Source organism: Brachypodium distachyon, chromosome 2 (genome assembly GCF_000005505.3).
Source record: "Brachypodium distachyon strain Bd21 chromosome 2, Brachypodium_distachyon_v3.0, whole genome shotgun sequence".
NCBI lineage: Eukaryota > Viridiplantae > Streptophyta > Magnoliopsida > Poales > Poaceae > Brachypodium > Brachypodium distachyon.
The window spans coordinates 1,897,406-1,925,055 of NC_016132.3; the positions used below are offsets into that span (position 1 = coordinate 1,897,406).

Here is a 27,650-nt window from a genome sequence, read left to right on the forward strand (position 1 = left end):
ATAAGAGTGTGCATAGTATCATAAAAGTATGGTAATTAAGTAGGAGTCAGGCCCTCTTCGTACTACACGCTATCAGGTGGCAGCAAAAAACGCTCTACAGCTGGCTGGACACATTGTGCATGCTGCGTTTTTTTTTCTTTTTGAGCGAACATTGTGCATGCTGCATGCATGACCGAGCCGTGAGCTGGGCTTTCTTTTCCGGAGCATGCATGACCAAAACCAACCAGGGGAAACGGCCCGGTGGGCGTCAGACACATGGAGGCTGCCTAGGTACATGGGCCAACCAAGCCCATCGTGCGGCCTGCTTGGGGAGACAGAGAGATCAGAGATGCCTCGGTGGTATCGCGGGATTCCAGCTCCGATTCCTCCATGATCCATTCGACCGTTCCACGAGCAGCTCGCGCTTTGATTCAGGGAGAGAAGAAAAAATCGGAGAAGGAAGAGGATAAACAGGTAGGAGGCGGAGGTGGGTGGCAGGCAGATCCCGGCGGCTCAGCGCGCGGGCGGAGGCAATCCGGCAGGCAGGCAGGCAGGCAGCAGAGCACTTTTCTCGTCTTCCTTTTTCTCTCCAGGCGAGGAGGAGACGGAGATCTCCCTCGCGAGGTACGTGCGTGCGCGCTGCGGGCAGATCTCTCCTCTTCTCTTCCTTCCGCTTCGAGAACCGTAGGTGCATGAGGGGTGCGCCGCGCCAGTAGTGCTTGAAACCGGATTAGTTCCCCGATTCTCGCGCAGCAGCGGCGGCCGGCCGCATCAAAATCGGAGGAGGAGGTAATTGAGGGGGAACAGCGCTAGCACGGCGCGGGCAGGCTGCGAGGAGGGGCGTTCTTCCCGTGTGGGCGGGCCGAGCAACGATAACTGCAGCAATTGTTGCCTCGATGCGAGCCACCGCGGTTGTTTTTGTTTGTTCCGACGAGTACCAGGAATGTTTGTTCATTTCTAACCGGCTGCTAGTCTAATAATAATAGTACCTCCTCCGTCCAAAATAAGTGACTTGGATTATACAAATCCACTTATTTTGGGACGGAGGGAGTAGTACTAATAAAGGATGCACTGATCCGGGTCGTCTTATTCGCAGTTTCATCATCTGAGCTTTAGTGTTGAGGTCTGGCGGCACTCCACCCTCACCCCCACACGAAACTTGAAATGATGTCTATTAGATTGGCTGCATTGGACATTGTCATCATACGTGCTGTGCACTGCATGTTCAGCGGAAGTCAAGCAAGCAGATATGGAGTTTTTTGTTTGTTGGACATGTGTGTGAATTTCGTCCCACCAACGGTTCCATTGTGGTCTAGTGTGTATCCGATTCTGTCTTCCTGCTTTATGAATGTTCAGGTGATTGAACTTGGGTATATGTGTTTTAATGCCCTGCTTGGCAATGGCCACCACGAAATTGATGTCCAGATTGAAAGAGTGGCTGCACCAAATGGGACAGGTGTGGTTGCTGCTGTTGTTATCACGTCATTCATTCTTGCTATGCTTTGCCCCAACCAACTGCTACACCACATCCACACCCTTAACTCCTTAGCATTGACAACCATAAGTTTGTTGGAAACAATCGCTCCAATTTCGATGCATAAGTTTATAGGAAAGCAAAGGGAAAAGATACTGCACAGATAACATGCTCGAATTAGCTTGTTTTGAATAATGGGTTTTGATTTCATCTATTGTCTGTGCATTTGTTTGATTCTCTGTTCATTCCTCTTCTGACGTGTTGAATTGACAGTTTGGGTTTGAAGCTTAACTTCTTGGAACTCCTCTGATCTCGTGGGTATTTGTATGAGCTCACGAGACATTCAGCATGAAGCTTTTAGAATACACCCCGTTCGACAGGTAAACATGGCGTCTTTTGCTTCTAACTTGTCGTCAAAGACTCAAAAGTGCTATTGGTAAAATGCATCCCCCCCCCCCCCCCGTAATTTTGTACATTTGTTTTTCTTTTCAGTTTAAATGTGTTCCTTGATGAACTGAACCTTGGTGATTGTACAATTAGGGGAACCCTTGAAGCCTTCTCATGTAAGAATATGCTCCATTGGTTTTTTATCGAGTATATTACTCTGTGGCAATGCTCAATCTCTGTGCTAATTTACAGGCAAACATGCTGGGAATGATCGTCGGCTTTCAATAAGTCTAGAACATGAGGTACATACTTCCAGCACATGTATTCTTGTGACAATTGGTATGCCTTCACTTTTTCCGTGATTCAGTGGGCATTTCCACTTGTGTGGTTATAGTTTTTTTTTTTACCAAAAACTGTAGGAGAGGCTCCGACAATATACATATGGTTATAGTTAGGAGATTATATGTTCAGTATGACCTTTTCCCCGGATAAGCATCTTTTTCGAAGATAGCATATCATGCCCTTTGAAAGCTGAATGATTTGCCCCTTTGGAAGTTTACAGAGTGTATTTAATATGTATGCATCTTTTTCAAAATGTAGGTATCTTGATATGCCAGCATTAAATTTCCACATATACATGCCAATCTATCTTCTCTGTTGTGCGTATAGATTCTTGATTACCTCGGGAAGTCTTCTGACAGTGATCCTCCTTCACCTGTGGAGCATTTGTCTTGTAGATCCAGGTATCAGTGTGTGTATATTACCTTCATTGTACACATTTTCTGTTTAATCAGCCTGATTCCTTTTTGTTTTTCCTGTTTATTTCAGCCGGAAAATGCTGATTTATCTAGTTCTCACTCTTGGTCATATGTATCCGGATTATGATTTCAGGTATTTTTTTCTTACAACGAGTGTGTTCTATTTAATCTGGAAGGAAGGATATTGGGTAATGTCATAGTCAGCTTTTTTGGGCGATATGACAACCCGCTTTTGTCCTTTCCAACCAGCCTAAGGGGGTGTTGTCAAATGGAATGACAGACGGATTAATAACCGTTGCTCTTTGAGCTGAGAGTTCAATTCTCTCCATTTCCCTTTAACATTTTGGTATTTGGTGGTGCTGTAACTTTCTTAAGGTCTTCTTGCTGTTATGCGACACATGCATGATGGGATGACCTTGAGATTAAATTTAACATCCTCTTTGTCAACATTTGTTCGGTTAGCAGTGCTGTTCGGGCACACCTATTCTTCAGAGAAGAAGATTGGGAAAGTTTCAAGCAGATGCTAGACACCTACTTATCAGAGACTTCCACGGTAATTCTCTCACCATGAACTTTACTCTCGGTCAATACGCATGTCTACAAATATAGTTGTCACTCTACTAACTGCAAATTATACGGAGCACTGTTTTCCTTCACTGGTTTTACATGCTTAACCTGAAAATCACACTATTCAGCTCTGGGCGGCAAACACTGATGGTTGTTCTCTTCTAGACAGTATGACTAAAGTTATAGATGAGGTGAGAATTGCAGTAAATGCTTAGTCCAGAAAAGCTGGCAATCCTGTATTATACCTTTATACCTTATTTTGTAGGTTATCAAAATCAGGGAGTGTGACATCTACAGCTACAACCCAGACTCTGACGGGGATCCATTTCTGGAGAAAGGGGCCATGTATGACCAGCTTATAAACCATATTTGAATCCAACTTAAGCACTGCAGGGCACCTGATATCGAAATGACATTTGATTTTTCTCGTAGATGGTCGTTCAACTTTTTCTTCTACAATCGGAAGCTAAAGCGGGTCGTGAGCTTTCGGTGCTGTTGTACCAGGTAGGCGCAATTGTTAAAAAAAAATGAGAAACACAATATGAAATGTTTTGAAGCTGGATGAATTACTAACTAGCAAGTTTGAATCCCAACCTAGCAAATTAGCAGGAGATGACTTCCTAGCCGGTGCAATCTCCGATGGCGAGGAGGAAGATGCGTTGATCGACATGGACATATGACTGACTCGGCCCCGCTAGGAAACATGACCAACCAACCAGTGTGACCTGTTTGTGTAATATACCATGACACATATATGATGGCAGTTCCCTGTAGGAACCTCCTAGCGTATCTGGAGATCATACGACCAGACCAGGACTCTGTTACCTATGTTTATGTAATTATGTTTGTAGATTCAATATGCCCTATACATTTGTTAGATTATGAGAACTGACTTCAATTCTGCACGGTTTTAACTATACATGTAGCAGTCTTATGGCTGTAAACTGGGTTGTCAAATTCAGATTAGGTCCATCATCTGTAATACTGTGCACGTTTGATCCCTGTGAGACTTGTCGTTTCTGCAGTGTAATGGTGTATGCAGTCCAGGTTGAATAAATAAGGGTGTGCTGCACTTCAGATGTGTTCCCGTGCAAACTGCAACGCATCAAAAGAAAAATGAAAAACTAATCCAGTAGGCGTACGTACGTGATTGGCAGGCATTACCAAGAGCAGCCTTTTCTTACTCGAGTTCCATTAAAAATCATACACAAGTACGTTGTTACCGTACGGTACAAGATCCGTGGACACGGTCTTTCTTTTGGCGTCTCCCGTGCCACGGCCAAGTTCCTGTTCCCTCGTGAACCAACGGAATGAAGGTAGGTAGGATTACTAATTAAATAAACATTCTAGCCTTGGTGTGTGTACTCAGTCAAGCTTAAGCTAAGCCGCTAAGCTTGTTCCTTCCTTGACCCAGACAAAACCGAATCACAGTACTGCTAAGCTGTTGTTGGCGCGCACGTCGCGGCACGAACTGAGATTAGATTAGATCAGAGAGCCCGAGAGAGAGAGAGAGTGTCCCTGCAATCATGGCGCGATTAGATGGAGTAATTGCTTTGGGGGTCCCGTGGCCATCCATCCATCCCTCCTCACGTGATTCGCATCTCGCTTTATTGCCGACGGCCAACGCTTCTCCGCCGTCCGATCCACCGCGCCCAGATCCAACGCCTCCTCTGCCATCGCAATCCCCTCGTCTTCTTCCTTTGCTCCGCTTCGCTGCCTTCCTTCCCCACTACTGCTCCACCACCACCCTGCGCTCCGGCGGAAGCAGAGCAAAATTCCCCAAACCCCAGCGAAATTCGAATCAAGCTCCAATGCAGCTCCTCCTCCTGCTGCTCCTCGCCGCCGCCGCCGCCCGCGCCTCCTCCTCCGACGACCCCTTCCTCTCCGGCGGTAAGCACCTCTAAACCCGCCTAAACCAACTCAAACCAAGCTCATCTGCACTAACGCTCCCTCTCCGTTCCCCCCCGCGGCGTGCGTGCGTTTGCAGCGCAGGCGAACCACAGCTACAACATCGACTGCGGGGGGACGTCCAACTTCACCAGCGCCTTCGGCCGCAGGTGGCTCTCCGACCGCTACTTCTCGGCGGGGGGGAACGCCGGGATGGTGGCGGAGCCGCACCGGTTCCCGCAGCCGCAGGAGCGCACGCTGCGCTTCTTCCCGCCTTCCTCCGCCGGCAAGTCCTCCTGCTACTCCCTCCCGCTCCAGTCGCCCGGCCGCTACTACCTCCGCGTCTTCACCGTCTACGACAACTACGACTCCAAGCTCCGCTCCCCGTCCTTCGACGTCTCCGCCGCCGCCACGCTCGTGCTCTCCTTCCGCTCCCCATGGCCCGAGACCGCCGCGCGCTACGGCGCCTACTCCGACCTCATCTTCCCCTCCGACGACTCCGGCTCCGGCGCAACCGACGTCTGCTTCTACTCGCTCTCCACCGACGCCCCCGTCGTCGCGTCCATCGAGGTCGCCCCCGTCCACCCGCTCGCCTACGACGGGGCGTCCACGGGCTCCGGCCTCGTCCTCGTCAACTACGGCCGCCTCACCTGCGGGAACTCCCTCTTCGGCCCCGGCTTCACCAACGACTCCGACGCCTTCTCCAGGGTCTGGCAGGCGGGCACGGACTTCCGCAACAACGACCTCACCTACGACGCCATCACCGCCGGCGGCCGGAAGATCTTCGGCAGCAACCAGCCGCCCAATTACTTCCCCACCAAGATGTACAGGTCCGCCGTCACCACCGGCGGGGACGACACCAACGAGATCGAGTACCTCATGCCGGTCGACACCAGGATGTCCTACATGGTCTGGCTGCATTTCGCCGAGATCGACGCCGGGGTCAGGGCCCCTGGGCAGAGGGTGTTCGACGTTATGCTCGCCGGGAAGAATGTCACCAGGATCGACATCTTCAAGCAGGTCGGAGGCTTCACGGCGTTCAAGTGGACCTACATTGTGGAGAATCTGACGAGCTCCATCATGAGTGTGAAGCTTGTGCCGGTGGTTGGACGGCCCATTCTTTGCGGGCTAGAGAACTATGCAATGGTGCCGCTTGAGATGAGGACGGTGCCAAACCAAGGTAATTAATTGTTTGATCAAGCTAATTGGAGAACACCTCCCTGCGTATTCGGCTGAGTCTGTTGCATTGGTCTTGGCAGCGGCTGCAATGAAGGCACTGAAGGATTCACTCAAAATTCCAGCCAGGATGGGTTGGAATGGGGACCCTTGTGCCCCAAAGAGGTGGGATGCATGGGAGGGAGTCACTTGCCATCGCGGTAACAAAGGGCTTGTGATCACTCAGCTGTGAGTACCTTTGGACATCCCAATGCTATTTTTATCCACTTGCTATTTCATTAGAGTATTTCTGCTTTGCAGACAAGCACTCATTAATCTAAGTTTGATCTACCAAGTGTATTCCTGTTTTTTTCTCCTAAAAGATGATAGTATTATTTTTCCAAAAATACTGGCAGCGGTTTAAGAAATACAGTCGCACATAGCTAGCAGCAAACCTGTGTACCTCAATGAGTGCTGCTCTACCACTCAACCAATCTGAACTGCACTGAAAAGCTGAAGTGCACAATTATTTGTCTTAAACCTTAATTGTGTTTTTAGTTTAAGCTGCTGGTCTTGGTGTTGTTCTAATTTCAGTACCGGTAGCTAAAAGTGTGGTGTCCTACAGCATAGTACGTCCGTATCGTTATGTGGACCTAGACCAAACTTCACTGTAGAAGTATTGATTGTCCTTTTAAAAAAACTGCCCAGAGTTTTATCTTGTGAAATTGTTCTAATTTCAGTGCCAGTTGCTAAAAGTGTGGTGTCCTACAGCATAGTACATCTGTATTCATTATGTGGACGTGGACCTGGATCAAACATCACAGTAGAAGTATTCAATAGTCCTTAGAAAAACTGTTCAGAGTTATATCTTGTGAATAGTTGAAATGGTTACTTATTTTTTTGCGAACAAGTTGAAATGGTTACTGCTATAACTCTTATGTTATTTGATCTGCCTCGATAGGGATCTTGCAAGTCAAGGACTGAAAGGTTTCATCACTGATGAAATAAGTCATCTGACAGACTTGGTAAGCTTGTAAGTATCATTGCACACACTTAAGTTGATTTCAAATTGATCCAGGTCATCGTTGGTATTTGAAGTTTACGCATATCAACACTTGTTTAGTTTCATGTCATTAGCTTTACAGGAGCCATGAACTCGAACTTTCAAATTTAAAATTTGGTAGTTTTATGACAACTGGTTGACCTTTTATGTCATCTGAGAGAAGTAAATAAAATAACATACCTTGTTATTTTCTCTCTACGAACTACAGTAAAACTGCTACAGTGTCACCTGGAAACAAATGAAATCTGAAGCTTCAATGTGAAAGTATATTATTGGAAGTTTCCCAAGTCAAAATAGGACCAACAGCACATGGGTATATAATGAAAGTATGTCAAGGAGTGGTAGAGCACTATGAATAGCAATCCTTGACCTGGACAGGCATGCTAGCACACATCTGGATTCTGGAATGAGCAGAGTGGTTTTCCCAACCCCACCTAGAACCCACAGTTACATTGGAAATGCAATCTCCCAACAGAGGATGTGCTAGCTATTTCATCAGAATTCTGCAACTTCTTGTAGAAGGTTTTAGCAAAAGAAAAAAAGAATCTCTAGCAAGCCTCCATTATCCCATTCATATTAATCCTATTGTAATAGGTTTATCATGTCTTTAGATGTTTCTATCGACTGAGGATCTGTGGTCCTCACAGCCCGTTTTAATTGCATATTCAGTTATTCACATTTCTTGTAGTTTGTTTTTTTCCAGATAGGGTTTGAGGGTAATACTCTTTCCTATTCTGACTATCTTGAGCTGGTAGTCCTTTGGTATTGTTTTCCTTTCTGTGAGACTTCTGCAACTTTCTAATCTAAGGCTGGGTTAGTTTCGCATGGTCTAAAAAACAGCTCATGAAATTCATTCATGCTCAAAAGTGAGACAGTTAAATTGAGTCCTTATGTTCTTAACACTAGATTCTGTCATAAACATTCTGGAATCTTTAGGGGGTGTGAGTTCTAACCACCAGGTTTGTTCTCTCATAAATTGCACATTGATGATTTGACTCATGCAGCAAATGGGGTGTTCTTATTTCTTAAGCCAAACTATTGATGTATGAATACCAAATGACCAAAAAGGATGCTCCAACTTGTGTATAGATTCTGTTGGTTTTCTTTAGTGAAAAGCTGGGTTTTTTCGCCTAGTATATAGCTTTTTTTTTCCGAAAAGGAGGCATCCCCCTAGTATATAGCTAATGCCAAGAGGCTGGAGAGGAGAGAAAATGGGATTGCTGGAAGGTTTTTTCTTTTATTGTTATGTTTCCATCTGTTTGATGAAATTACAGTTGTCAAGTTCTGGTCAGATTGTCCATGCAGAGCATACAGGTCCAGTGGTAGTGGGTAGTGCCAGTAGGTGTTGTTCCTCAAAGATAGTATTTTCTCTTTTGTATTCTTTGCTTTGAAACAATATCGATCCATCTCTGCAAACGACGACTACAATGTTAAACTACAGACAGTATTAGTTGCATGATGCATCATGCCAATACCTCACTTCCGTACTAATTTCTCCAGAACCTGCTTAATTGATACCTCTCTGTTCCAGATATATTATCGGTAATATCAAGTTTATACATTGTTTACCATTTCATATTTTTATCTATGCTCATATGTTCTCTGAACATACTTGGTTCTAAGCTGTAGAAATGCGAGTTATCTTACTTTTGTGGTTTACGCTTCGTAATATGTCCTTGTAGAATGGTGATAATTGTTAGTTCTGTCTGGCCAGGAACTTGAGCTCTAATTCCTTGACTGGAAGCTTGCCACCAGGTTTAGGCCAACCTTCACTTGCGACACTGTGAGTGCAATATTTCTTTTACCATAAGGTGCAGAATTGTAATATTTCAATTCACGCTACAAATTTGGCGCATTATTATCACTTATTACACCCACATTCTGCAGCAACATGCTCTAGACATGTTTCTGACAAAACGTTATGATGTCTATTCATCATGAAACTTTCAAGAATATAATTTAGTAAAATTGACCTGCCCTGCACAAGTAGCATTCTCATGCAGAATCATAAAGTTGGTCGGTACCAAGAAAGTAGTTCTAGGCATACTTTCTGTGGCTTTAGGAGCTAATGGTTTTAATGACAATCTTAGCTGGTAATTGTCTACACTGACTAGATAATGCATAATACTACTGGATGCGATAGTATAATATTTTGACTATAATGCCCATTCTCAGTTTTCTCTTGTCTTTCTGCACACGCTTGGCTGTAGTGGTCCTGATCTTTCTTAGTTAACTTCAGCATGTTGTATTTGTTAAAAATATATACTAAATTAACTTTGCTCGTTCATTCTGGCTTAGTGTTCTACCGTCTACGTTTGTCTTCCAATTCATAAACATAGTGTATTTACGTTCTTGTTGCTCTTATGCTTCTACAAGACCTGGTTCTCTAATAAGTTCTAGTCATTTGAGCAACTGTTCTGTTTGGTTCTTAGGGATCTGTCCTCGAACCAGTTTACTGGGAGTATTCCTGGCACCATTGGCTCATCTAAATTACAGACTGTGTAAGCACATTGTTTGACAGTATTATTCAATTTGTTCATGTAGGTTAATAGCTATGCGTAGGCGTATGTATGCAGCAATACTGACTTCTTAGATGCTACCTCCTGTGCAGTTTACTAAATAGCAATCAGCTCGACGGGCAAGTTCCAGAAGTACTTTATTCAGTTGGTGTGCATGGTGGTGTGATAGAGTAAGATGTCTTCACAATTTTCATAGAACAGAACTTTCACTTCATGTACAGTTTGAATAGCATATTCAGGGGTGGTCGTCAAGAAGAGTTACTGTACCTTAGGTTGTCTGTCCTGGGCTCCCAAATGAGGTCCAAGACATGAGGATTAGGTGTGTCATCATGCCATGCTGAGTGATTTATAGATAATGACATGAAGTATAATCCTCATCTTTCCTCGTCACCTTACGAGAACTTAGGTGTGCAAACCCAAAGGTGAATTGGGTGCATCGAACTCAGTAGGTGAACCTGTTGTTTGGGAGCTGGATAATGTCTTGGGGATTGGTTAGCTAAATTGCAGTCCTAGAACGAGTTGCACACATGCACTACTTTGAAAATATTCTGTTATATATTACTTGTGTCTTACAATGACGCATTGTGTTGGCAGTCTGTCAGGTAATAAAGGTCTGTGTGGGGTGCCTACTCTACCTGCTTGTGCATTATTCTGGGAGAAAGGAGGCTTGAACAAAACCGGGAAAATTGCACTTGGAGCCTCATTTGGACTTCTTCTGCTCGTCATACTTATAGTGGTCTACATAGTGTGCATAAGACGGGGACCATATGACTACGATTTTGAGTTCCCTCAAGATTTGACTTGTAAGTATCCCGTAACTCTTCCACCTTTATTCATTCAGCTTCAGACATGATTAGAGTTGCTCAAATGGCCATCATTTTGATGTTATACGTTACTGCTGTATTTCACGAACTGTAGTTTGGCTATTCATATCAGTTATCAACCTGTCGTGCTAGTCTTAAAACTTCAGTTGGGTTCATATGTACTGAAATTGCAATATAGCAGGTCTCAGTTATTCAAACTGCCATAGTCTGGGTTATTTATTTGTGAACTAGCTGACACAAGTCAATTGTCTATCTTCACAAATGTATTATCATCGCTTGTATGAAGCCACTATTAAATTTGAGAATTTTTCCTCTGCAGCGATATCAGCAATCTCAGCAAAAAGGAACAGGTATCAGCGGGCGAAGTCAGTGATGCTTGCAGAGATGGAGGCACACAGCACAGACGGTTTCTACACGAACGGGGGCACTCATTGAGTGACGCACGCTGGAAACGGCCTCCGGTCAGTGTATATTCAAAGAGTGAACATTCATGCATATGATGGCTGCAGGCTTGAAGCGGGGACAGAACGTGGCGGTTTAATTTTGCCAGCATCATCGGCATGGTGCACTTGTAGGCTCCATTCCATGCCATTCTTTTGCAGATACAGGAACCCACGATGTAACATATGTCAGATGTGTAGTAATGTACTATATGAGGGGTTTAGTGGCAATTTTCCTCTTCGGAGGCATTTGATCCAGGTTAAGTTCGCCGTTGGTTGTAGCTTTAGGCAGTCATGTCCAGTAATTAAATTTAAATGGACCATGTAAGAGCAACCAAAAGACTGGCGGATTCAGGCGTTGTATGCTGCTGGGGTGTGTATTGTGTAACTAGTTAGGTTAATTACTGACCAAGGCAGGAAAGCCAAGAGTTTGCTTTTGAATTAGTGTTGTTACCACACGAAGTAACTCGAGTTTTTTTTTTCCCTTACGGGCTGGAAATCCCAAGTTGAAGTGTTGACGGAGCCAGCTGCTGAAGCCTGTACGTGTCCGGGTCTAGCTAGTTAATTGGTTGTGCTGCATTCAAAGGCAAAAAGAAGAGGCAGTACAATGTGGAAAAGTCAAGTGAGAACGAGACACTCTTGACTTTTCCTAGAGAGATATAGAGATGGATATATATGAGCTAGCTAGCTCCAAGCCAAGTTGCCTCGTCGTAAAGAAAAAGAGAAGAGAAGGTACAAGGAAATTAATACTGTCAAGTTGAGCTAGCAGCTGATAGATTGCTGTCTGCATCTCCTTTTTCCACGTACGGGTTACATATGCAGAAGCTGGCTAACATATATGCTTTCAGGTCCACGCGGATGGCAACGGGGGTTTCGCCAAGCCAGCAGATAGGAAGGTTCCATGGATCGAGTCTTGTTCTTCTTCTTTTGTTGCTGCTTCATGGTGGACTTCCAAGAAGACAAGAAGCCGGCCGGTTTGCGAGACCGCGTGCACTTGGGTAATACCATGACGGCATCGGCATGACCTGACCACACTTGGGCGCATGGCCACACGTACGGCCGGGGAACCACGTCAGTCCTTAACTCCATCTCACTTGGCGACATTCTTTAAACTCTCGTGAAAGGAAAGAGACCATGCTGAGAATGCATGTATAGATGCACGCGAGCCAAACAACTTAACGACGACCGGCGACCAGCTTTTAGCTGCATTTAGCTCTAGCCAGCTAGCTAAGCTCGTCTCATCCTTGACGTTGAGAGTTGAAACCAGCCATAACCAATCGTGCGGGTGCTGACACCTGAGAATACTTCCTCCCTCCAGCCAATAAAAGATCTCGCTCGCTAAGGTTTGGAAACTGAAAAACAAAATGTTTGCGTTCCAATAATGGGGTCGGAAATTGTGCAACCAAGATCATACAAATTTGATTTAGGACAAAGCTAGAACATCTTACATTTATAAAATGGAGACAGTATACCTTCCTAGCTAAGTAAACAGAAAGCCCAACCTAGTATGAATCTCAGCTAAAATAAGCATCAAAATGCATGCAGCTAGCTTTGTAGGCAGTAACCACCAAACATGAACAAAAATGTATAGTACGATCGTACGACAGTCGACAAATTAACACTGGATAGATGGATCGATGGGCCCCGGCCCGAAAGTGAAGGAAGGGATGCATCTAGTCCATTCATCTCTACATTCAGCCCTGTCACGCACCACGCATGCATGAATCCATCTCTGCTGCCTCCACTTGGCCTTCTTGCCTGACCAATCATCAACATGGCAACATGCAGATAGGAGTACCACTCAAACTCTGTATGTATACCAGTTTCAAAGAATACATATCACTACCACGCTAGCTAGTTGACCATCCAATGACTGTCCTAGTGTTTGTTTCCTTATATATATTTTTTCTTATGTTTGTTTTCTTATAGTATGCCACGTTCTAGTAGATCTGTATGCAGGTTAAAAAAAACCACACATAAGAAGAGATAATATTTGTAATTTTCCTCAAAGGTAATTTGATCAATACTAAGAATTTTTGAGTCTCTAATTGGAAACTGGATATATTTAATTGGAACCGTTGCCAACTTTGGATGATCTATTTGGAAATGTATAGCCTTTTGAGTGACATATTTACAGCCGATCTGTGATATTAATGAAGTTTTCTTGTGCAGTACGCGTCAGGTGAAAAGTATCAAAATTCTAACATCGACCTCAAAAGTATAGATTTGTATTTAAGCCGACCACATAAATAGTACCGGTCAATATGTGCATAATTGTATTTTGTGCCTCCTCTTTCCGTGATTTTTATGTATGATGCTCTATCACATAATAAAGAGGATCCAATGTGATGGTTATTACAAAGACCCGGATGACCTCCAATATGTCAGCAAGTACCTCGTTTTAACTAATGAGAGCGCTTCTGAAAATTCATCAATATTACTAGATTACATGATACTGGCAGAGATAAAGCTAAAAAAACGTGTTCTCCTTATTTTTCACATTTATAAAAGTTAGTCATGTAAGTGGCCAACAAAAGGTGTGCCCTCATCCATGGGTTCCCAACTTGAAAAGCACCCAGCCACTAGGTTTAATATTGACTTCACCCATGATTTTCAAGTTACCCTATATTTATTCAGTCAACTTTCATTTATTTGGTCATGGAAAACTTCAACCTTGTTGAAGAAATGGACAAATTTTATTATGGACAATTTCGCTCGTAATTTCCTTGTCCTTGAAAATTTATCTGTTGTTTCACCTGATAATTCATCAGTTAACCCATGTTCCAAGATTATGAGTTGGTGATCACCTTGACACTAGTTAATTGAACAACTGTGTCTAGAAGTGTGTATAAAAGGCGTCGCTTCGATATACATAGACAAAATTATATACCACCTCATTTTCAGAATATAAGGCGTACGTGTTAGATTAATTTTGTCAAGACAATGGTACGTTTTGACCAAGAATTACTATTAATAGATGGTTTATATGCATTGACATGATATTTGTATCACTGGATTCATTTTAAAAAGTACTCACTGATAATTAACTGTGAATTCTAGCATATAAATTAACTATGTAGTAATATATACTAGTCAAAGGCTTGCCTTAACGGAACCTAATGTGTCTTGTATTAAGAAAAGGAGAACAATGTAAGTATATATAATGAGCTACTTCTCTCCCTAAAAAAGTGACAATTAATTTTAACATGCCCGTGGTAAAACTTTGAATAATAATTTGATTGCAGATATCTGTCTAGCTAAGTATTTACATTGGAAACTTAGAAAATTCACATATATAAATTTGTCTTTTGAAGTACTTCCAAAATATATATTTGTTGCCCGTTATACATATAAACTGCGTCAGTAGATGTCCAATGATGAACACTTACACAAGTGGCGACAAACTACATTTCAGAAGGCAAAATAATTGAACCCTGACGTGAAAAAAAAAGTTCACAAGAAGACAACATGCACACACATGTATATATGTACAGCATAAAATAACAGCTTTGACAGCTTAAAGCTGCAGATAAAAGCATATCCAGACGCCAACATAATTAAACACACAACCACACAGAAAATCCATATAGTACAAGCTAGCTAGCAAGTGAAATGGAAACTCAAATTAAATTAAACTCAATATATACACAAGAAATCACCGACCGGCTAGCTACAATAATGTCGAGAGAGATCCCCACGATGGCGTTCGGCAACGAGAGTAGTAGTACAGCAACACCCCAAATAATGGATGACGACATGCCGGAGCCGGACTACTCCTCCACAGAGTCAGCCATGGAAATGGAGTGCGAGGCGCCGGCGCCGGGCTCGTCGTCGTCTTCTCCGGCGCCGGCCTCGGGCGCGCCGCGGCCGGCGGCAGCGGCAACATCCTCCTCGTCTTCTTCGTCGCGGTTCAAGGGCGTGGTGCCGCAGCCCAACGGGCGCTGGGGCGCGCAGATCTACGAGAAGCACGCGCGCGTGTGGCTCGGCACCTTCCCCGACGAGCCCTCCGCGGCGCGCGCCTACGACGTGGCCGCGCTCCGCTTCCGCGGCCGCGACGCCGTCACCAATTACCACCACCAAATTAGCTCGAGCTCTTCTTCGCCTTCGTCATCGTCTTCTTCGTCTCCGGCCGCCACGGCTAGCGAGCTCGCGTTCCTGGCGGAGCACTCCAAGGCGGAGATCGTGGACATGCTCCGGAAGCACACGTACGCGGACGAGCTCCGCCAGGGCCTGCTCCGCGGCCATGGCGCCGGCGCGCGCGTGCGCACCCCGGCGTGGGCGCGCGAGGTGCTCTTCGAGAAGGCCGTGACGCCCAGCGACGTCGGCAAGCTCAACCGGCTCGTGGTGCCCAAGCAGCACGCCGAGAGGCACTTCCCGGAGCCGGAGAAGACGACCGGCAGCAAGGGCGTGCTGCTCAACTTCGAGGACGGGGAAGGGAAAGTGTGGAGGTTCAGGTACTCTTACTGGAACAGCAGCCAGAGCTACGTGCTCACCAAAGGCTGGAGCCGGTTCGTCAGGGAGAAAGGGCTCGCCGCTGGCGACACCATCGTCTTCTCCTGCGCCTCGGCGGCGTATGGGAATGGGGATCAGAGGCAGCTCTTCATCGACTACAGGAAGATGGCGACGACGAGCAACAAGGATGATGCCATGGAGAGCCATTCTGTGGTCAAGCTTTTCGGCGTTGACATTGCCGGAGGACAAGGAGGAGGAGATCGATCAGCTGAAAGGTACACGGTACGTTAATTACTATGTAGTTCTTGAAGAGATGGATAGCATTATATCTTCGTTAAGTTCTGCCCTAGCTAGCTGCTTGTTGCAATTTCATTGCATATTAGATGGATTGCTGGCTAATCGATCGATTCATCTGCACTTCAAAATTGGGGGGATCAATTAGGAGAGACGCAGCTGGCTAATCGATCGATTCATCTGCACTTCAAAAATACTACCACATTCAGATGCATGATCACACACATATAGACGCTGGAGCCTGAGATGGATCGGAGCAAGAGATTGATCGAAGACTAGTGCGAGTCAAGAAGTACTGAAGATTCGATTGATCATTCGATAGGGTTGTAAGAGAGAAACAGTTTCTTGTACTTATGTTTTCTGTTTATCCTAAATTAAATTTTGCAATTCTCTCTTACTTTTATTAATTGTTTTCGAAATCTTTGTTATTCTTGAAACAGTGCATGCTCATGCCTACAATAATACTAGATCGGGTGATCAGGAGCGGCCATAATTAAATATATGACAGTTGCAAAGCATATATTTAATTACTAACGATGTCAATGTTTGTTTTGGAAAAAAAACAATAAGTAGTGCTACAACTACTTATTAGGTTCATTTGATGACCGCCATTAAGGGAGCGAAAAGTATTGCCATCATGCATGGAAGCGTTATTAACTTTATTGAGTCTTGCATGGATATTCAAGAGGACCCTGAGAAAACTATCAAAATGTTCATTCTTAGAGGATCATGAAGTATATGTCATTTTGACATCGATCAACATTGCTTACGTATGCAGAAGTCATATGAAAAGGAATCAAAATAACAAGGAAACACATGTATGCTATCATGAGACAAAGGAGCAAAGCTAGCCAAAAAGACCACACAAATTACTTCTGGTATGTTGGTGTCTTTATGTACAGATAAACACAGATTATCATCAATTTATAGAACAAATCACAGTGTGTCATCAGTGTCAACTGGTATTTATACTCAACTTAGCAACGCCCATGGATGTCGAAGTGCGTGTGACAAAATACTATCCACACATTTGAAGCAAATGAGGGGTGCACGCTTAGAGAATCTCTAGTAGATCCCGTAAATATCCGGCCCTTAAAACTCATATAAGGTAGACCTGAACAGATCCCTTAGAGCATCTCCACTCAGCCCCCCTAAAGGCCCCCCAAACTGGTTATGGGGCGCCGATACCAAAAATCTCACCCAGCCCGCCCCCTAAATAAAAAAGAAGTTGGCATGGCCCATCAATTCCGCGCGCCCAGGCCGCACCCTACTCATAGGGGGGCTAGCTGGGGCATCGGATGAAGCTGAAAAGCAGTGCGGTCCACCCCCTATTGGCGAGAAAAACCAAATTTGGGGGGCCGACGTTTGGGGGTGCGACTGCGTGCCGGTTCCACCCCAAATGAATTTCGTGCTCCGGCTATTAGAGCGCACACAATGGTTCAGCTCAGCTACTCGCACATGAGCTGGCGCCTTACCGGCCGAGGTCCACGGGAGCCCACAACAAATAAGGCCTTGAGCCTAACTCAACCCAAAAGACCGATCTGATATGTGAGGTTTGCTCCACCTTATATGTTGTGCTCCCCCACAGTCAATTCCCGATGTGGGACTAAACTCAACACCGGCACCACCCCATATGGCCATGCGTTGGACGCCTTATGGAGGGGGGACGAGTGGAGATGCTCTTAAACTTGTATATTTTTACGGAACTGTGCAGGCTCGGGCGGATTTGACCGGATTTGGTGGTGGCAGACGTGGGGGAGGTGGAAAAAAACGAAGAGTTAGATAAACGCTTGCTAGAATACTCGATATAGCGTGTGGGTGGAAATTTTTACAGTGACCCATACAAATTTTTAAATACCGATGTTTTAAGGGGTCTTTTGATTTGGAGCAATTTTTTTTCTCAAAATCCAAAATATTTACGAGTCAACGCTGTATAAGGGATCGGCTCGAGCTCTTAATGTCGTGAAAACATGTTTCAGAGATACCTATTTACGGTCTACCAGCTGGTCCTGGATGAAAGTGCAATTTATTTTTTCTCTCTACACATATATATGTTTGAAAGGGAGACCTTAACGGAAGTATGTATTTGCAGACCTTGGATGTGCAACTATTCACTTAGTATATTGCAAAGAGAACGTCGTTTACTAAGGCAGAACATTATTCTTGCAATGATTTGGTGTGTGTAATAATGCATCACTTCACATATTGATGGGAATTATACCGATCTATATATGTTTCGACATCATACTTAAGCAATTTCAAGGTGGCTTCGCCCCAAATCTATTTGTGTCATGATCGATCTTTAGTTGTTATTATTTCTGTCCTCTACAAGATCCATGTACTCCATCTTTTTTATGAAATATATGCACATTTATGTTGTATTTCAAAATATCTCATCGGGTACAAAGAACTACGTTGCACGTCAATGATGTCATCATATACTATGTATCACATCCAGTTAAGAGTGAACTCCATTTTTTAGCCCATAGTTTGGTTTGAGACCCAAATTATCTCATTTAGCAGGATTTCTCTCCATTTGCGTACCCTAGTTAGTGAAACTTGTTCCTTTTTTTTATCTCATCTAAGTTTTTCCCCGTATGGACATGTAGGGCTTGATTTTCAGGATTGCGTGGCTTGCCATATGGATGGCTTATTTTTCTTGTTATCTTTGATTCAAAGGATTTTCACTCAAATTTTGGAGGGTTGGAATCTTTTGGATTTTTTCCTGGGCAGGCCGTTTAATTTGTAGGAATTAAAACTATATGATTTTTTCGTAAGAATTCATTTGCACTTCATATTACTCTTTGTTCCTAAAAAACATGGAGTATTTTGTTTCCTTTGACTAAGCATTTGACCAATGATTACTCCATCAAAATATGACTTGTGTGGTACGAATTGTAACCATAAACAAGTACTTTTGAATACAAATGCAATAATTTTTATTTAAAAAAAATATTAATAGACCAATTCTTGGTCAAAGTTCGGTCAAAGGAAACAAAATACGCAATATTTTTTTGAACGGAGGGAGTATAAGATACTTTCTATCTACTCTCTTGGAAAGAAATCTTTGGTTTTCCTTTGGTTCAACCAAACAGATATAGCAATAATCCTGCACTGTTTTTCCAATTCTTTTAATCAGAGAGGCCAATATGTGGTTCGATACCAGCAAATGGATTGCACTTTGAGGCCTAATATTGCAAGAACATGCACAAATACAGGGAAAGCTATGCGCATCCGAAGATGTTATATGCATGGCACTAAAGACAAGTGAGATGGTTTTACATCACGTGCACTAATCTGTGCTAGCTAGCTAGCTATATGTAGCTGCAGGTCTTGTCCCAACCGGCCGGACCCAATAATACTAAGGATTGGCTGAAACATTCTTTGCCGCCACAGGGCCGGGACACGTGACTTATCCAGCTTGGTTGTAAACGGACCATAACAATCTTTTCTTTTTATGTGTGAAATTAAGCTAAATTAACTTGTTGCCGCTTGCCGCTCAAACAAACTGCATTATAGGGTGTACTGGCTGGGACTTAATTACGAGGGGAATACAATGCTAGGGGACCTTTGCTGTTGACACATACGCATGGTGGTTTAATTTGGAGCATTATACTTAAGGTCCCTCCCATGGCAGCTAGCTGCCTGCTGCCTGCCGGCGACAGTTCAGATCGTGACGACTCTTGCTGCAATCATGCATGCTCTGCTCTCCTCTTGGACGTATATATGAATCTATAGCTTGTAGAAGATAGCTAGGATGGGGTATATATATATCGATCGATCCTTCTCCAATCAGGACATGGATCTGAAATTTGTTGTCGTGAGACTTTTCAGCGGCTGCATTAATCCATATCCCCATGTGTTAGTTCGATGGTGCATGGTTTGTTCTGTGTGGCAAACAGTACTACTCGTAGATATGTCCATGGCATGGTGTGATTTTTGTGCCCATTCCCTGGAATGGTTAGACGCAAGTTCTTGGACACTTTCCTCTTCTGTAACGAAAATAATGATGCATGTTGTCATGCGCACGCCCATGAATTTCAATTTATGGTAAGATTTTAATTTACGTCGATCCCGTCGACATTGGCCTACCGCCGTCGATCCATGTGCCAAGGGGCATCTCCGGCCACGAGACCCAAACGGACCACTTTCTGTGGTCGTTTTCGTCCGTTTGGGTCGCGTGCCGGATAGAAAATGGCCCGAGTCCGGCCTTCGTCCATTTGGGTCGGGCCGCACGTCCAGCGGGGAGACGCAAATTGAGAAAAAAAACATGCGGAAGAACACAACATGAATCTAAATATTTGCTTCATTTCATAGATGGCCCCTGAGCGGTCTTCGTCCTCCTACACCAGGAGGGAAATGATGGTTATAACAGAGTGGGTTGTGAACCACTTTTAGGAAAATTAAATTTCCAAAATGGTTCATAACCCACCCCAGTGTAGCCAGCTTTCCACTCCCGTAATCTACTCGTCCTCGCCGGGGAACCGGAGTAGCGGCGCCACGTCCTTGTCGGCTTGCTAGGCCCGACGTTTTATTTCGAACGCATGGTGTGCCGCCATCCCCCTGGCGATCTCCGCGTTGTCCAAGGCCTTCCGGCGGGCGTCGTCCTTGGCGCCATGTTCTGATGAGGCCTTCTTCGCGAGGGAAACGAGGCGCTCCTCCTCTTCCTCAAGAGGCGATCAATAGGCGCTGCCACTTCTTCCACGCGCGGCCCCTTCTTCCTCCGGCCGGCGCCGCCGCGCCTCCTATTGCAACGCCGTCCGGATCCATGGCTGGCGCCCACGTTCGTACTGAACGCCGACGGTGGCCAGATGCCGAGGAATCCATGGTGGCGGTGTCCGACGGGACAGGTGCCGAGGATTCCATGGTGGCGGTGGCCGACGAGAGAGATGTCGAGGATGCCATGGTGGTGGTGGCCGACGGGAGAGATGCCGAGGATTCCATCCTAGGTTTTTGGCGAGGTGGGTGGAATGGGGATGTCGACAGGGGCTGGTCACCTTTTAATATGACCGGGACGCGTGTTTCTGCGTCGCTGCCATGTGAGGACGGGGAGGCGAAAAGGTTTGACCGAGCGGACGTGTGCGGACCGAGCCGGCGCTCCGTTTCTCGGTCCGTGGGGACGCAAATTTGGCACAGATTTGTGCCCGGAATGCGTCTTTGTAGACGACCCGCCCAAATGCGTCGCCCCGCTGGACCATGCTTTTGGTCCGTTTCCCGCAAACGGACCGTGCCGGCCCAAATGGGTCGCCTTGGAGGTGACCTAAGGTTCCTTCCACCCAAAAAATCATTGTATATCTATTAAATGATTCAAACCATAGGACAACAAATCACCTCGTTTGTCACCAGTTCTTCTACTAATTAAGCTAAATGATTCATTCGGTCATGGACCGTGGATCCTGATTATACATAACTGTTAACATGACACGTACCACTACTACAGAAAGGCTTATCAGTAACGGTCGAAAAACCACATCAGTAACGGGCGGGGTGACCGTTACTAACTTCCTGTTACTGATGATGGCATCATCAGTAACGGTCGGAGCGACCGTTACTGATGTACAATCATCAGTGGCGGGCAGCCTACGTGGTGACCGACAGTGATGAGTTTTGAGCGAAATTAAAAAAAAAACTCATGGCCGGCATATTATTATGCTAGCCATGATTTTCTTTTTCTAATTGCGTACAAAATTCTGCAGTAGAGATAGTAGCAGCAGTACGGGAAAATCAACATCAAAACGTCGAATGCATTCATAGCAGAAGATAATTAGTAATCAAGTTGCGTGCATTCGCAGCAGAATAGAATTAGAAATAAAAAATTACATGGTCCCATCCATTCACAACAGAGATTACAAAAACAAATCACGAAAGAAAAGCCGATGTCCATGATCTGCTATACACAGCGACGGGAGGCCGGATCCGGCGGCGATGGTCGTGGCCTATGAGAGAGAGACAGTGAGAGAGAGAACGAGATAGATAGACAGACGGAGAGAGAGAGAGAGAGAGAGAGAGAGATGGGGGGTTACTGGCGGCTGGCGACGGGGGAGCCCGGATCCGGCCGCTGCTGGGCCGAGGGAGAGGTTGGATCCGGTGCCGTACTGGGTTGGTGCCTGCGAATCCGGCGATGCCGCGCCACGAGGAAGGAGACCGGGGGGCGGGAAGAAGATGGGCGGGCCTCCATGGCAGCTGCTTCGGTACCTGCAGGACAGGGAAGAGAGCGTGAGAGAGGGAGGATTGTGCGAGGGGAGGGGAGGAGATGGCAAGGGCGGAGGCGGCCAGGGATGGGATTAGGGGCGGATCCGGCGGTGGCTTCCCACGGCAGCACGAGGCAGGAGGCAGGCGGCCGGTGCTGAGGTTAGGGGTCGCCGGCTTCCCATGGCGCTGGCAAAAGAAAGAAGGGGTGGGGCTTGGGGATCGCGTGAGAGAAGAGATCGCGCGGGCAGAAGAGAGGGAGAGCAGATCGCGTGAGAGAAGAGAGCAGAGGGAGAGAAGAGAGAAGGGGTGGGGCTTGGGGAGGGGTTATTTATACCATCCTCTCAAACCCTAGCAAATACTGGGCTGGCCCAATTAAAGAGCTGGGCACAAATGTCTCCAGGGCTCATTAGTGGCGGGTTTAGATTTTAAGCCCGCCACTGATGTGTGTTTTTGTGAATTTTGTTATTTTTCACATCAAATCATTAGTGACGGGTCTTGCGAGCCCGTTACTGATGAGTGGTCATTAGTGACGGGCTCTGTGTGCCCGTTGCTGATGAGTGGTTATCAGTGACGGACGTACCACACCCGTCACTGATAAGGGGTCATCAGTGACGAGCGAGCACGCGACCGTCACTGATGAACACTCATCAATGACGGACGTGGTGTGTCCGGTCACTGATGACTCGTCACATATACACTGTTTTATATACACTGTTTTGTAGCAGTGCACGTGCAGCCTAATTAACCAGCTACAGTTTTGAGAATGACGAAGTTCGCCTGAGGCCGGGCACGTATATATGTACGTACACGATCCAGAGACTTTTTGCATGTGGGTAGCAGCGGACCACCACGAACGTACGTACGTATACGTACCACATGCAAATTAATTTGCCCGATCGTTATTGCATATGCCACAGGATATGTACGTACGCCTGTTTATTAAACTTTGCTGCATGCGTCCACTGCTTAATTAAATTTAGCTAATGCTTATCATAATAATATATATACTAATACTGCTACGTACGTGCTGTCGACACGTAGCAAGCATGCATGTCCACATGTACCTGCAGACAGCCACTGCACTATACTGCTGTACTGCAGCATGTTGCATGTACATAAAGTCTCTGTCAGAAACTTTATACGCAATGCATGTGACCGCCTCGTCGTCTAAATCGCTTAAATATATACGGTTTTGATACGAGGAAGAAGTTTATCTGTTTTTTAGTCTTTTAGATTTTTTTTCTCATCGGATCTTAATCCAATCCAAAGACGGCACGTGGAGAAGCAACCTGATGACATCTAGATTTTAAGCAAACTGATTAATACGTCTATTAAGATTAAAATCTTTTAAAAATCAGACACATGATCAGTCGACCCAGCCACAACCCTACTACTCTCTCCATCCCATTTTAAATGACTTTCTATTACATTTATTTTTAAATAAATTGGAGTCAGTTAATATAAAACGGAAGGAGTATATACCAACGGCAATTACTTAACAAGCTCGCATATGCGTAAGGACAATAACGAACTAAAAGACAGACATTGAGATAAATATCTAGTGAGAGGCGCCTTGCTTGGGTCTGGTGCTGGCATGGACCAGGTTTTCTCATTGGGTGAGTCGACAGGACCCGTACGTAGTGCTTTAAAGTTAGCGCTTCCAATTGCGGCAGAGAGACCCGCATGGGCTTTAATGTCCGAACGTTGCAGCAGCCTGCAGCGTGATCGTACGTACCTACATATGCTAGTGAGTAGCAAAGGCTCTGCAGCTTTCAACACGAGCCGTCGATCAGCAGCAGCAAATGTTTCTTGTCGTTTGCTCAGGACAAGAGAGCTAGCTTTCTCTGAATGATCGACCCACTTCTCTGTGCCTTCACCTGCACATGCTCTTGTTTCGCTTAATTTCTTTGCCCGGCCCACGGTAGAATTGTCAAACATGCATGTCTGCCTCTTAATTTATTTCCTCTCCTAGTACATGAAAAATTACTAAATGTAGTAATGTGTGCATGGTCCTCTTCTGGCTACTACTAGCTAGGAGGAAGATGCACCAACCGAATGTTGATGTTTTCTTAGGATACCAAATGTAGTATGGCCCATGATAGGCGTTTTTTTTACACGAACCTTGAGTTACTCAAGGGTGAGTATCCATTTGTCCTTGCTACTTGTTGATTTGAAGATTGTTCGGACAAATAAGGGTAGACAAATTAAAATGGTACTCAATGGGTCATTTGTCCTCGTTTTCCTAAATTATTCCTATTTTGTGTTTGTATTGACGTTAATTATTTTACAATTACTATCCTCTTGCTTCGATGTATGAGAAATTCAATGTCGCCCCTCCGACGCCTCCACCGTTGGTAAATTATGATGATGTTACTCCTGCTTGCTGAAGAACCGCATGGTTGAGGCTCTATGACAAATTGCTCCACTCCTCCTGCACCGAGAACAGAGACAAAACATTTACTTATGGGTTCATCTTCTATAAATAAAATTAAACATTTTTTTGAGAGAAATTAAACATTTATTATGATATACAGTAGTAGTGTCTTAAGACTTAAATATCGTAGTGTCTGCGTTACCAAAACAACACGCAAAAGCATGCACATACGCTTCCATTGGCATGAAGATCCCTAACTTTCTGCAAAACTAATCTACACTCAGTGATGAAACGGTACACGTAACACGTTTCACAACATGCTAATTGAACAAGCCGCCGTTGATTGGCTGCATGCATGCATGGTAGAAAGTGCCCCCAAATATTATAAACACAAAGAGAAGCCAGCCGTCATTCTAGAATCAATGCGTCAAGACTTGAACACGAGCGTCAAGGCATGGGAATTTTGGCGGGAATAGACCAAAATAGAAACAGCACGAGTACTACTAGCTAGGACTATCTTATTACACACTGATTTCTTTATAGCTAGTGTCTTATTGCATGTTTATATGTTAGTTAGCCCAAGAAATTAAAGGGAGAACAAAGCATGCACGCAGCCACGAAGATGCATGCATGTATCCATCTGGAGTAATTTATTTATTTATTTATTTATGATTTCAAGAGTGACTACCGTATATATGAAACTGAATGGACTTAACTATAATTAAGTGTATGGTTGATCGATATTGCTGCACATGCCAGAATTAGTGGATATATCTGGAAGCCTATTGATCGTGCCAGGTGAATATTACATATACAAAAACTAGAATCAACTTGATGCAGTGGACGAACCGGACCAATCTCTCTAATTTGTCCAGCTATGGACCACTACTCCACTTGGAATTATTATATATGCATTATGCAGGATTTTCCAAGCATTTAGCACGAGGGTTTTTACCTTTGAAGCTAGCTAGCTAGCTACTTCGAATACAAAAAACTTACAGTATTGAAGCCAACTTGTTTGCGTTGACCCTTTGAATTATCTCTAAAAGAATTCCAAGAATATATAATGGTTAAAAATATTAAGGCTACTTAATTAAGTATTTAAGTTGCTACTGTTTTTGGTTAGGTTAATTATATATACAATAAAAAAAAGCAACGATAAAGTCGGCAGGAGAAAGAGAGCCGACATGTGTATTTTTATTTGAGGTGCATGCGACAAGTTGCAAGGTAGCGGCAACATATCTCTGTCGTCGAGAGAGAAAAGCATTTAAATTTCCCATTTTTAAGCCACTTGAGTACGTGCTGCAGTCCAGAGGCACGTGGCGACAAAGTTAAATAATGGGGCCGCATCGCCGCCTCGATAATTACAGTGGGCCACGCTGGGCATACTTATGCAACTAGCGTCGTATACGGACGTACCTTTGCCGTGGTTTTTGCAAGTTGTTCTAGAAATATGTTACCGGCGGAGCTGAGGTTCAACAGGAATCCCGTTTAATTGATGCATGCTAGTTCGAAAAAATTGTTCAATACAGTAGTTCTTTCGTCTCGTATTAAATGTCACAATTTTATTTAGGTATGAATATAGTCACGCACGTACTCTATCTGATCCTAAATTTTTGGTTTAAATTTGCTAAATATGGATGTATCTATTCTTAAAAAGCGTCTAAATACATGTTTTTCAACAACAATTTAGGATCGAAGGAAGTACTAAAACACTATAAATACATGCGTATCTAGTCAAAGTTGCAGCACTTTATATAGGACAGAAGAAATATTTAGTTTGAAGATTTGAATATTGGTTCAGAAAGAGAACATCTGTAGGATCCTGTTTGCATCCCTAACTCTTGGAATGGTACCGACAGCTGAATTGGCGGTGCGATACGATACTAGAATAAGGACTTCTTTAAAAAAACTAGAATGTATGCCTATATATGCACTGTATAACAAACAAATGGTGAAAATTGTAGCGTTAAGGACTTCTTTAATTTGTAGTAACTTATTAGCAGAAAATAAGACTTCTTGGAAATACAAAAAATATAAAGTTGAAATGTAGTGGCATTGTTTAATGTTGCCTAGGAAAACACAGGTAATTTTGAGATCAGAAAGAGACAAACATGCATCTAAATACAGGATAAGATTATCAATTTGGAAGGTTCCAAGCAATGCAAGGAAGCAAAGCAAGCATGGAAGCTTAGCTCAATTAGCCTAGCGAAGGAGGCGCGCAATCAACGCATGGTCGGCTGAAACGTCACCAGTACCAGTAGGTGGTGGTGTGCGCACACTTAATTGCCATCATCATATTCATCGCTATGAACATACACACACATGCCTGAACGCGACTGGACCGGACGGACGGAGACGATAAGCATCAAAAAATAGCAGGATGCAAACAGGAAAAGTCGACGGGAGACGACAATAGAGACGAGAGATGTGTGTGTACAGACATATGGGCCCGGATGCTTTACTACAGGGATGAGGGAGAGATCGAGAGCTAGTCAGTGAGGGGAGCTGCACTTGGCTGGCTGCTGGCTGCTCGATGATCAGCCTGTCACACTCCATCTGCCACTTGCATGCCCACCATGGCCACCTTGCTTGCAGCTTGCTGCTCAGACAGCAATATCAAATGTTAGGCGCGCGCACACATGCATGCATATATGCAACCGGCCCGACAAGGACAAAGTTCAATTCCAAACCGCGGCCGCCGGAGATTTTCAAGTCTCCGACCCATGGAAAACATCAACGGAAGGAAAAATAATCTATACGACGGTAAAGATCTGAGTTGGTGGTCGCGAGTTCACTCCAACGAAATTATCCCTCAATAGCTACGGACTCATCTAATTGCTACTCATTTTATACGTATCACGATCTTTTGACTATTCTGAATAGGTTTTGATGACTTTCAAGACAATTGTTTAAAAAAAATATTTTGAGATAATAATTATTTATCGGAAATGTAACAAAAACAAAAAAAAAATAACAAAAAAAGTAATGAGAGCGTAATTAAGTATGAGTAGGCTTACTAAAAGAAAATATAGTATTAGCCACCAACCACAACCATTAGTAACCAGTCTGTCTGGAAGTTAGAGTGTAGCGATAAATTAGAAGCGACCAGGTAGTGTCAGTGACAATAAATCAATAGTAACCAATTTTGGAATTATAGCAACCAGTAGCCTCCTTGCAATTGGTAGCTTAATACCATATCTCTAGTAGTGTTTGGTTTTATTGTATTTTCATTTTATATATTACACCATCATAATATACCTATATTTTTATTTGAAACTATGC

General features: G+C 44.4%; 3 protein-coding genes across 8 annotated transcripts; all 3 read left to right on the top strand.

Annotated features, from left to right (window-relative positions):
* The first annotated feature begins 344 nt into the window (after positions 1 to 344).
* On the top strand, positions 345 to 4,189 carry LOC100827775 (repressor of RNA polymerase III transcription MAF1 homolog). 3 transcript variants are annotated; one of them, XM_010232135.3, is made up of 11 exons: positions 345 to 603; positions 1,727 to 1,833; positions 1,946 to 2,016; positions 2,093 to 2,142; positions 2,510 to 2,583; positions 2,669 to 2,731; positions 3,064 to 3,151; positions 3,294 to 3,356; positions 3,431 to 3,510; positions 3,598 to 3,669; positions 3,775 to 4,189. In XM_010232135.3, exons 2-11 carry the CDS (start codon positions 1,802 to 1,804, stop codon positions 3,779 to 3,781), a joined length of 600 nt encoding a protein of 199 aa, XP_010230437.1. In that variant the 5' UTR covers positions 345 to 603; positions 1,727 to 1,801; the 3' UTR covers positions 3,782 to 4,189. The 3 variants fall into 3 exon arrangements, with proteins under 3 accessions (XP_010230437.1, XP_010230436.1, XP_003568345.1); XM_010232134.3 differs by having other exon boundaries at positions 348 to 603; positions 3,764 to 4,189; XM_003568297.4 differs by lacking the exon at positions 345 to 603 and adding an exon at positions 663 to 1,435 and having other exon boundaries at positions 3,764 to 4,189.
* A 683-nt stretch (positions 4,190 to 4,872) lies between these two features.
* On the top strand, positions 4,873 to 11,534 carry LOC100829800 (receptor like protein 4). The gene is made up of 9 exons (XM_003568304.4): positions 4,873 to 5,055; positions 5,153 to 6,232; positions 6,312 to 6,456; positions 7,169 to 7,240; positions 8,985 to 9,053; positions 9,703 to 9,771; positions 9,882 to 9,959; positions 10,384 to 10,592; positions 10,933 to 11,534. Exons 1-9 carry the CDS (start codon positions 4,977 to 4,979, stop codon positions 11,046 to 11,048), a joined length of 1,917 nt encoding a protein of 638 aa, XP_003568352.1. The 5' UTR covers positions 4,873 to 4,976; the 3' UTR covers positions 11,049 to 11,534.
* Positions 11,535 to 14,628: 3,094 nt separating this feature from the next.
* On the top strand, positions 14,629 to 16,258 carry LOC100838675 (putative AP2/ERF and B3 domain-containing protein Os01g0140700). Of its 4 annotated transcripts, none has more exons than XM_024458216.1 (2): positions 14,629 to 15,780; positions 15,889 to 16,258. In XM_024458216.1, exons 1-2 carry the CDS (start codon positions 14,666 to 14,668, stop codon positions 15,902 to 15,904), a joined length of 1,131 nt encoding a protein of 376 aa, XP_024313984.1. In that variant the 5' UTR covers positions 14,629 to 14,665; the 3' UTR covers positions 15,905 to 16,258. The 4 variants fall into 4 exon arrangements, with proteins under 4 accessions (XP_024313984.1, XP_024313983.1, XP_010230439.2 ...); XM_024458215.1 differs by having other exon boundaries at positions 14,632 to 15,787; XM_010232137.3 differs by having other exon boundaries at positions 14,634 to 15,780; positions 15,948 to 16,258.
* The last annotated feature ends 11,392 nt before the right edge of the window (positions 16,259 to 27,650 follow it).

Excerpts from the sequence above, each read along its gene's own strand:
- LOC100827775 (XM_010232134.3), top strand. The coding sequence starts at position 1,802 with ATGAAGCTTTTAGAATACACCCCGTTCGACAG. Across the intron at positions 3,511-3,597 it reads TTTCTGGAGAAAGGGGCCAT|ATGGTCGTTCAACTTTTTCT; the intron begins GTATGACCAGCT and ends TTTTTCTCGTAG. Across the intron at positions 3,670-3,763 it reads TTTCGGTGCTGTTGTACCAG|CAAATTAGCAGGAGATGACT; the intron begins GTAGGCGCAATT and ends ATCCCAACCTAG.
- LOC100829800 (XM_003568304.4), top strand. The coding sequence starts at position 4,977 with ATGCAGCTCCTCCTCCTGCTGCTCCTCGCCGCCGCCGCCGCCCGCGCC. Across the intron at positions 6,457-7,168 it reads GGGCTTGTGATCACTCAGCT|GGATCTTGCAAGTCAAGGAC; the intron begins GTGAGTACCTTT and ends CTGCCTCGATAG. Across the intron at positions 7,241-8,984 it reads CTGACAGACTTGGTAAGCTT|GAACTTGAGCTCTAATTCCT; the intron begins GTAAGTATCATT and ends CTGTCTGGCCAG.
- LOC100838675 (XM_024458215.1), top strand. The coding sequence starts at position 14,666 with ATGGAAACTCAAATTAAATTAAACTCAATATATACACAAGAAATCACC. Across the intron at positions 15,788-15,888 it reads GATCAGCTGAAAGGTACACG|ATGGATTGCTGGCTAATCGA; the intron begins GTACGTTAATTA and ends ATTGCATATTAG.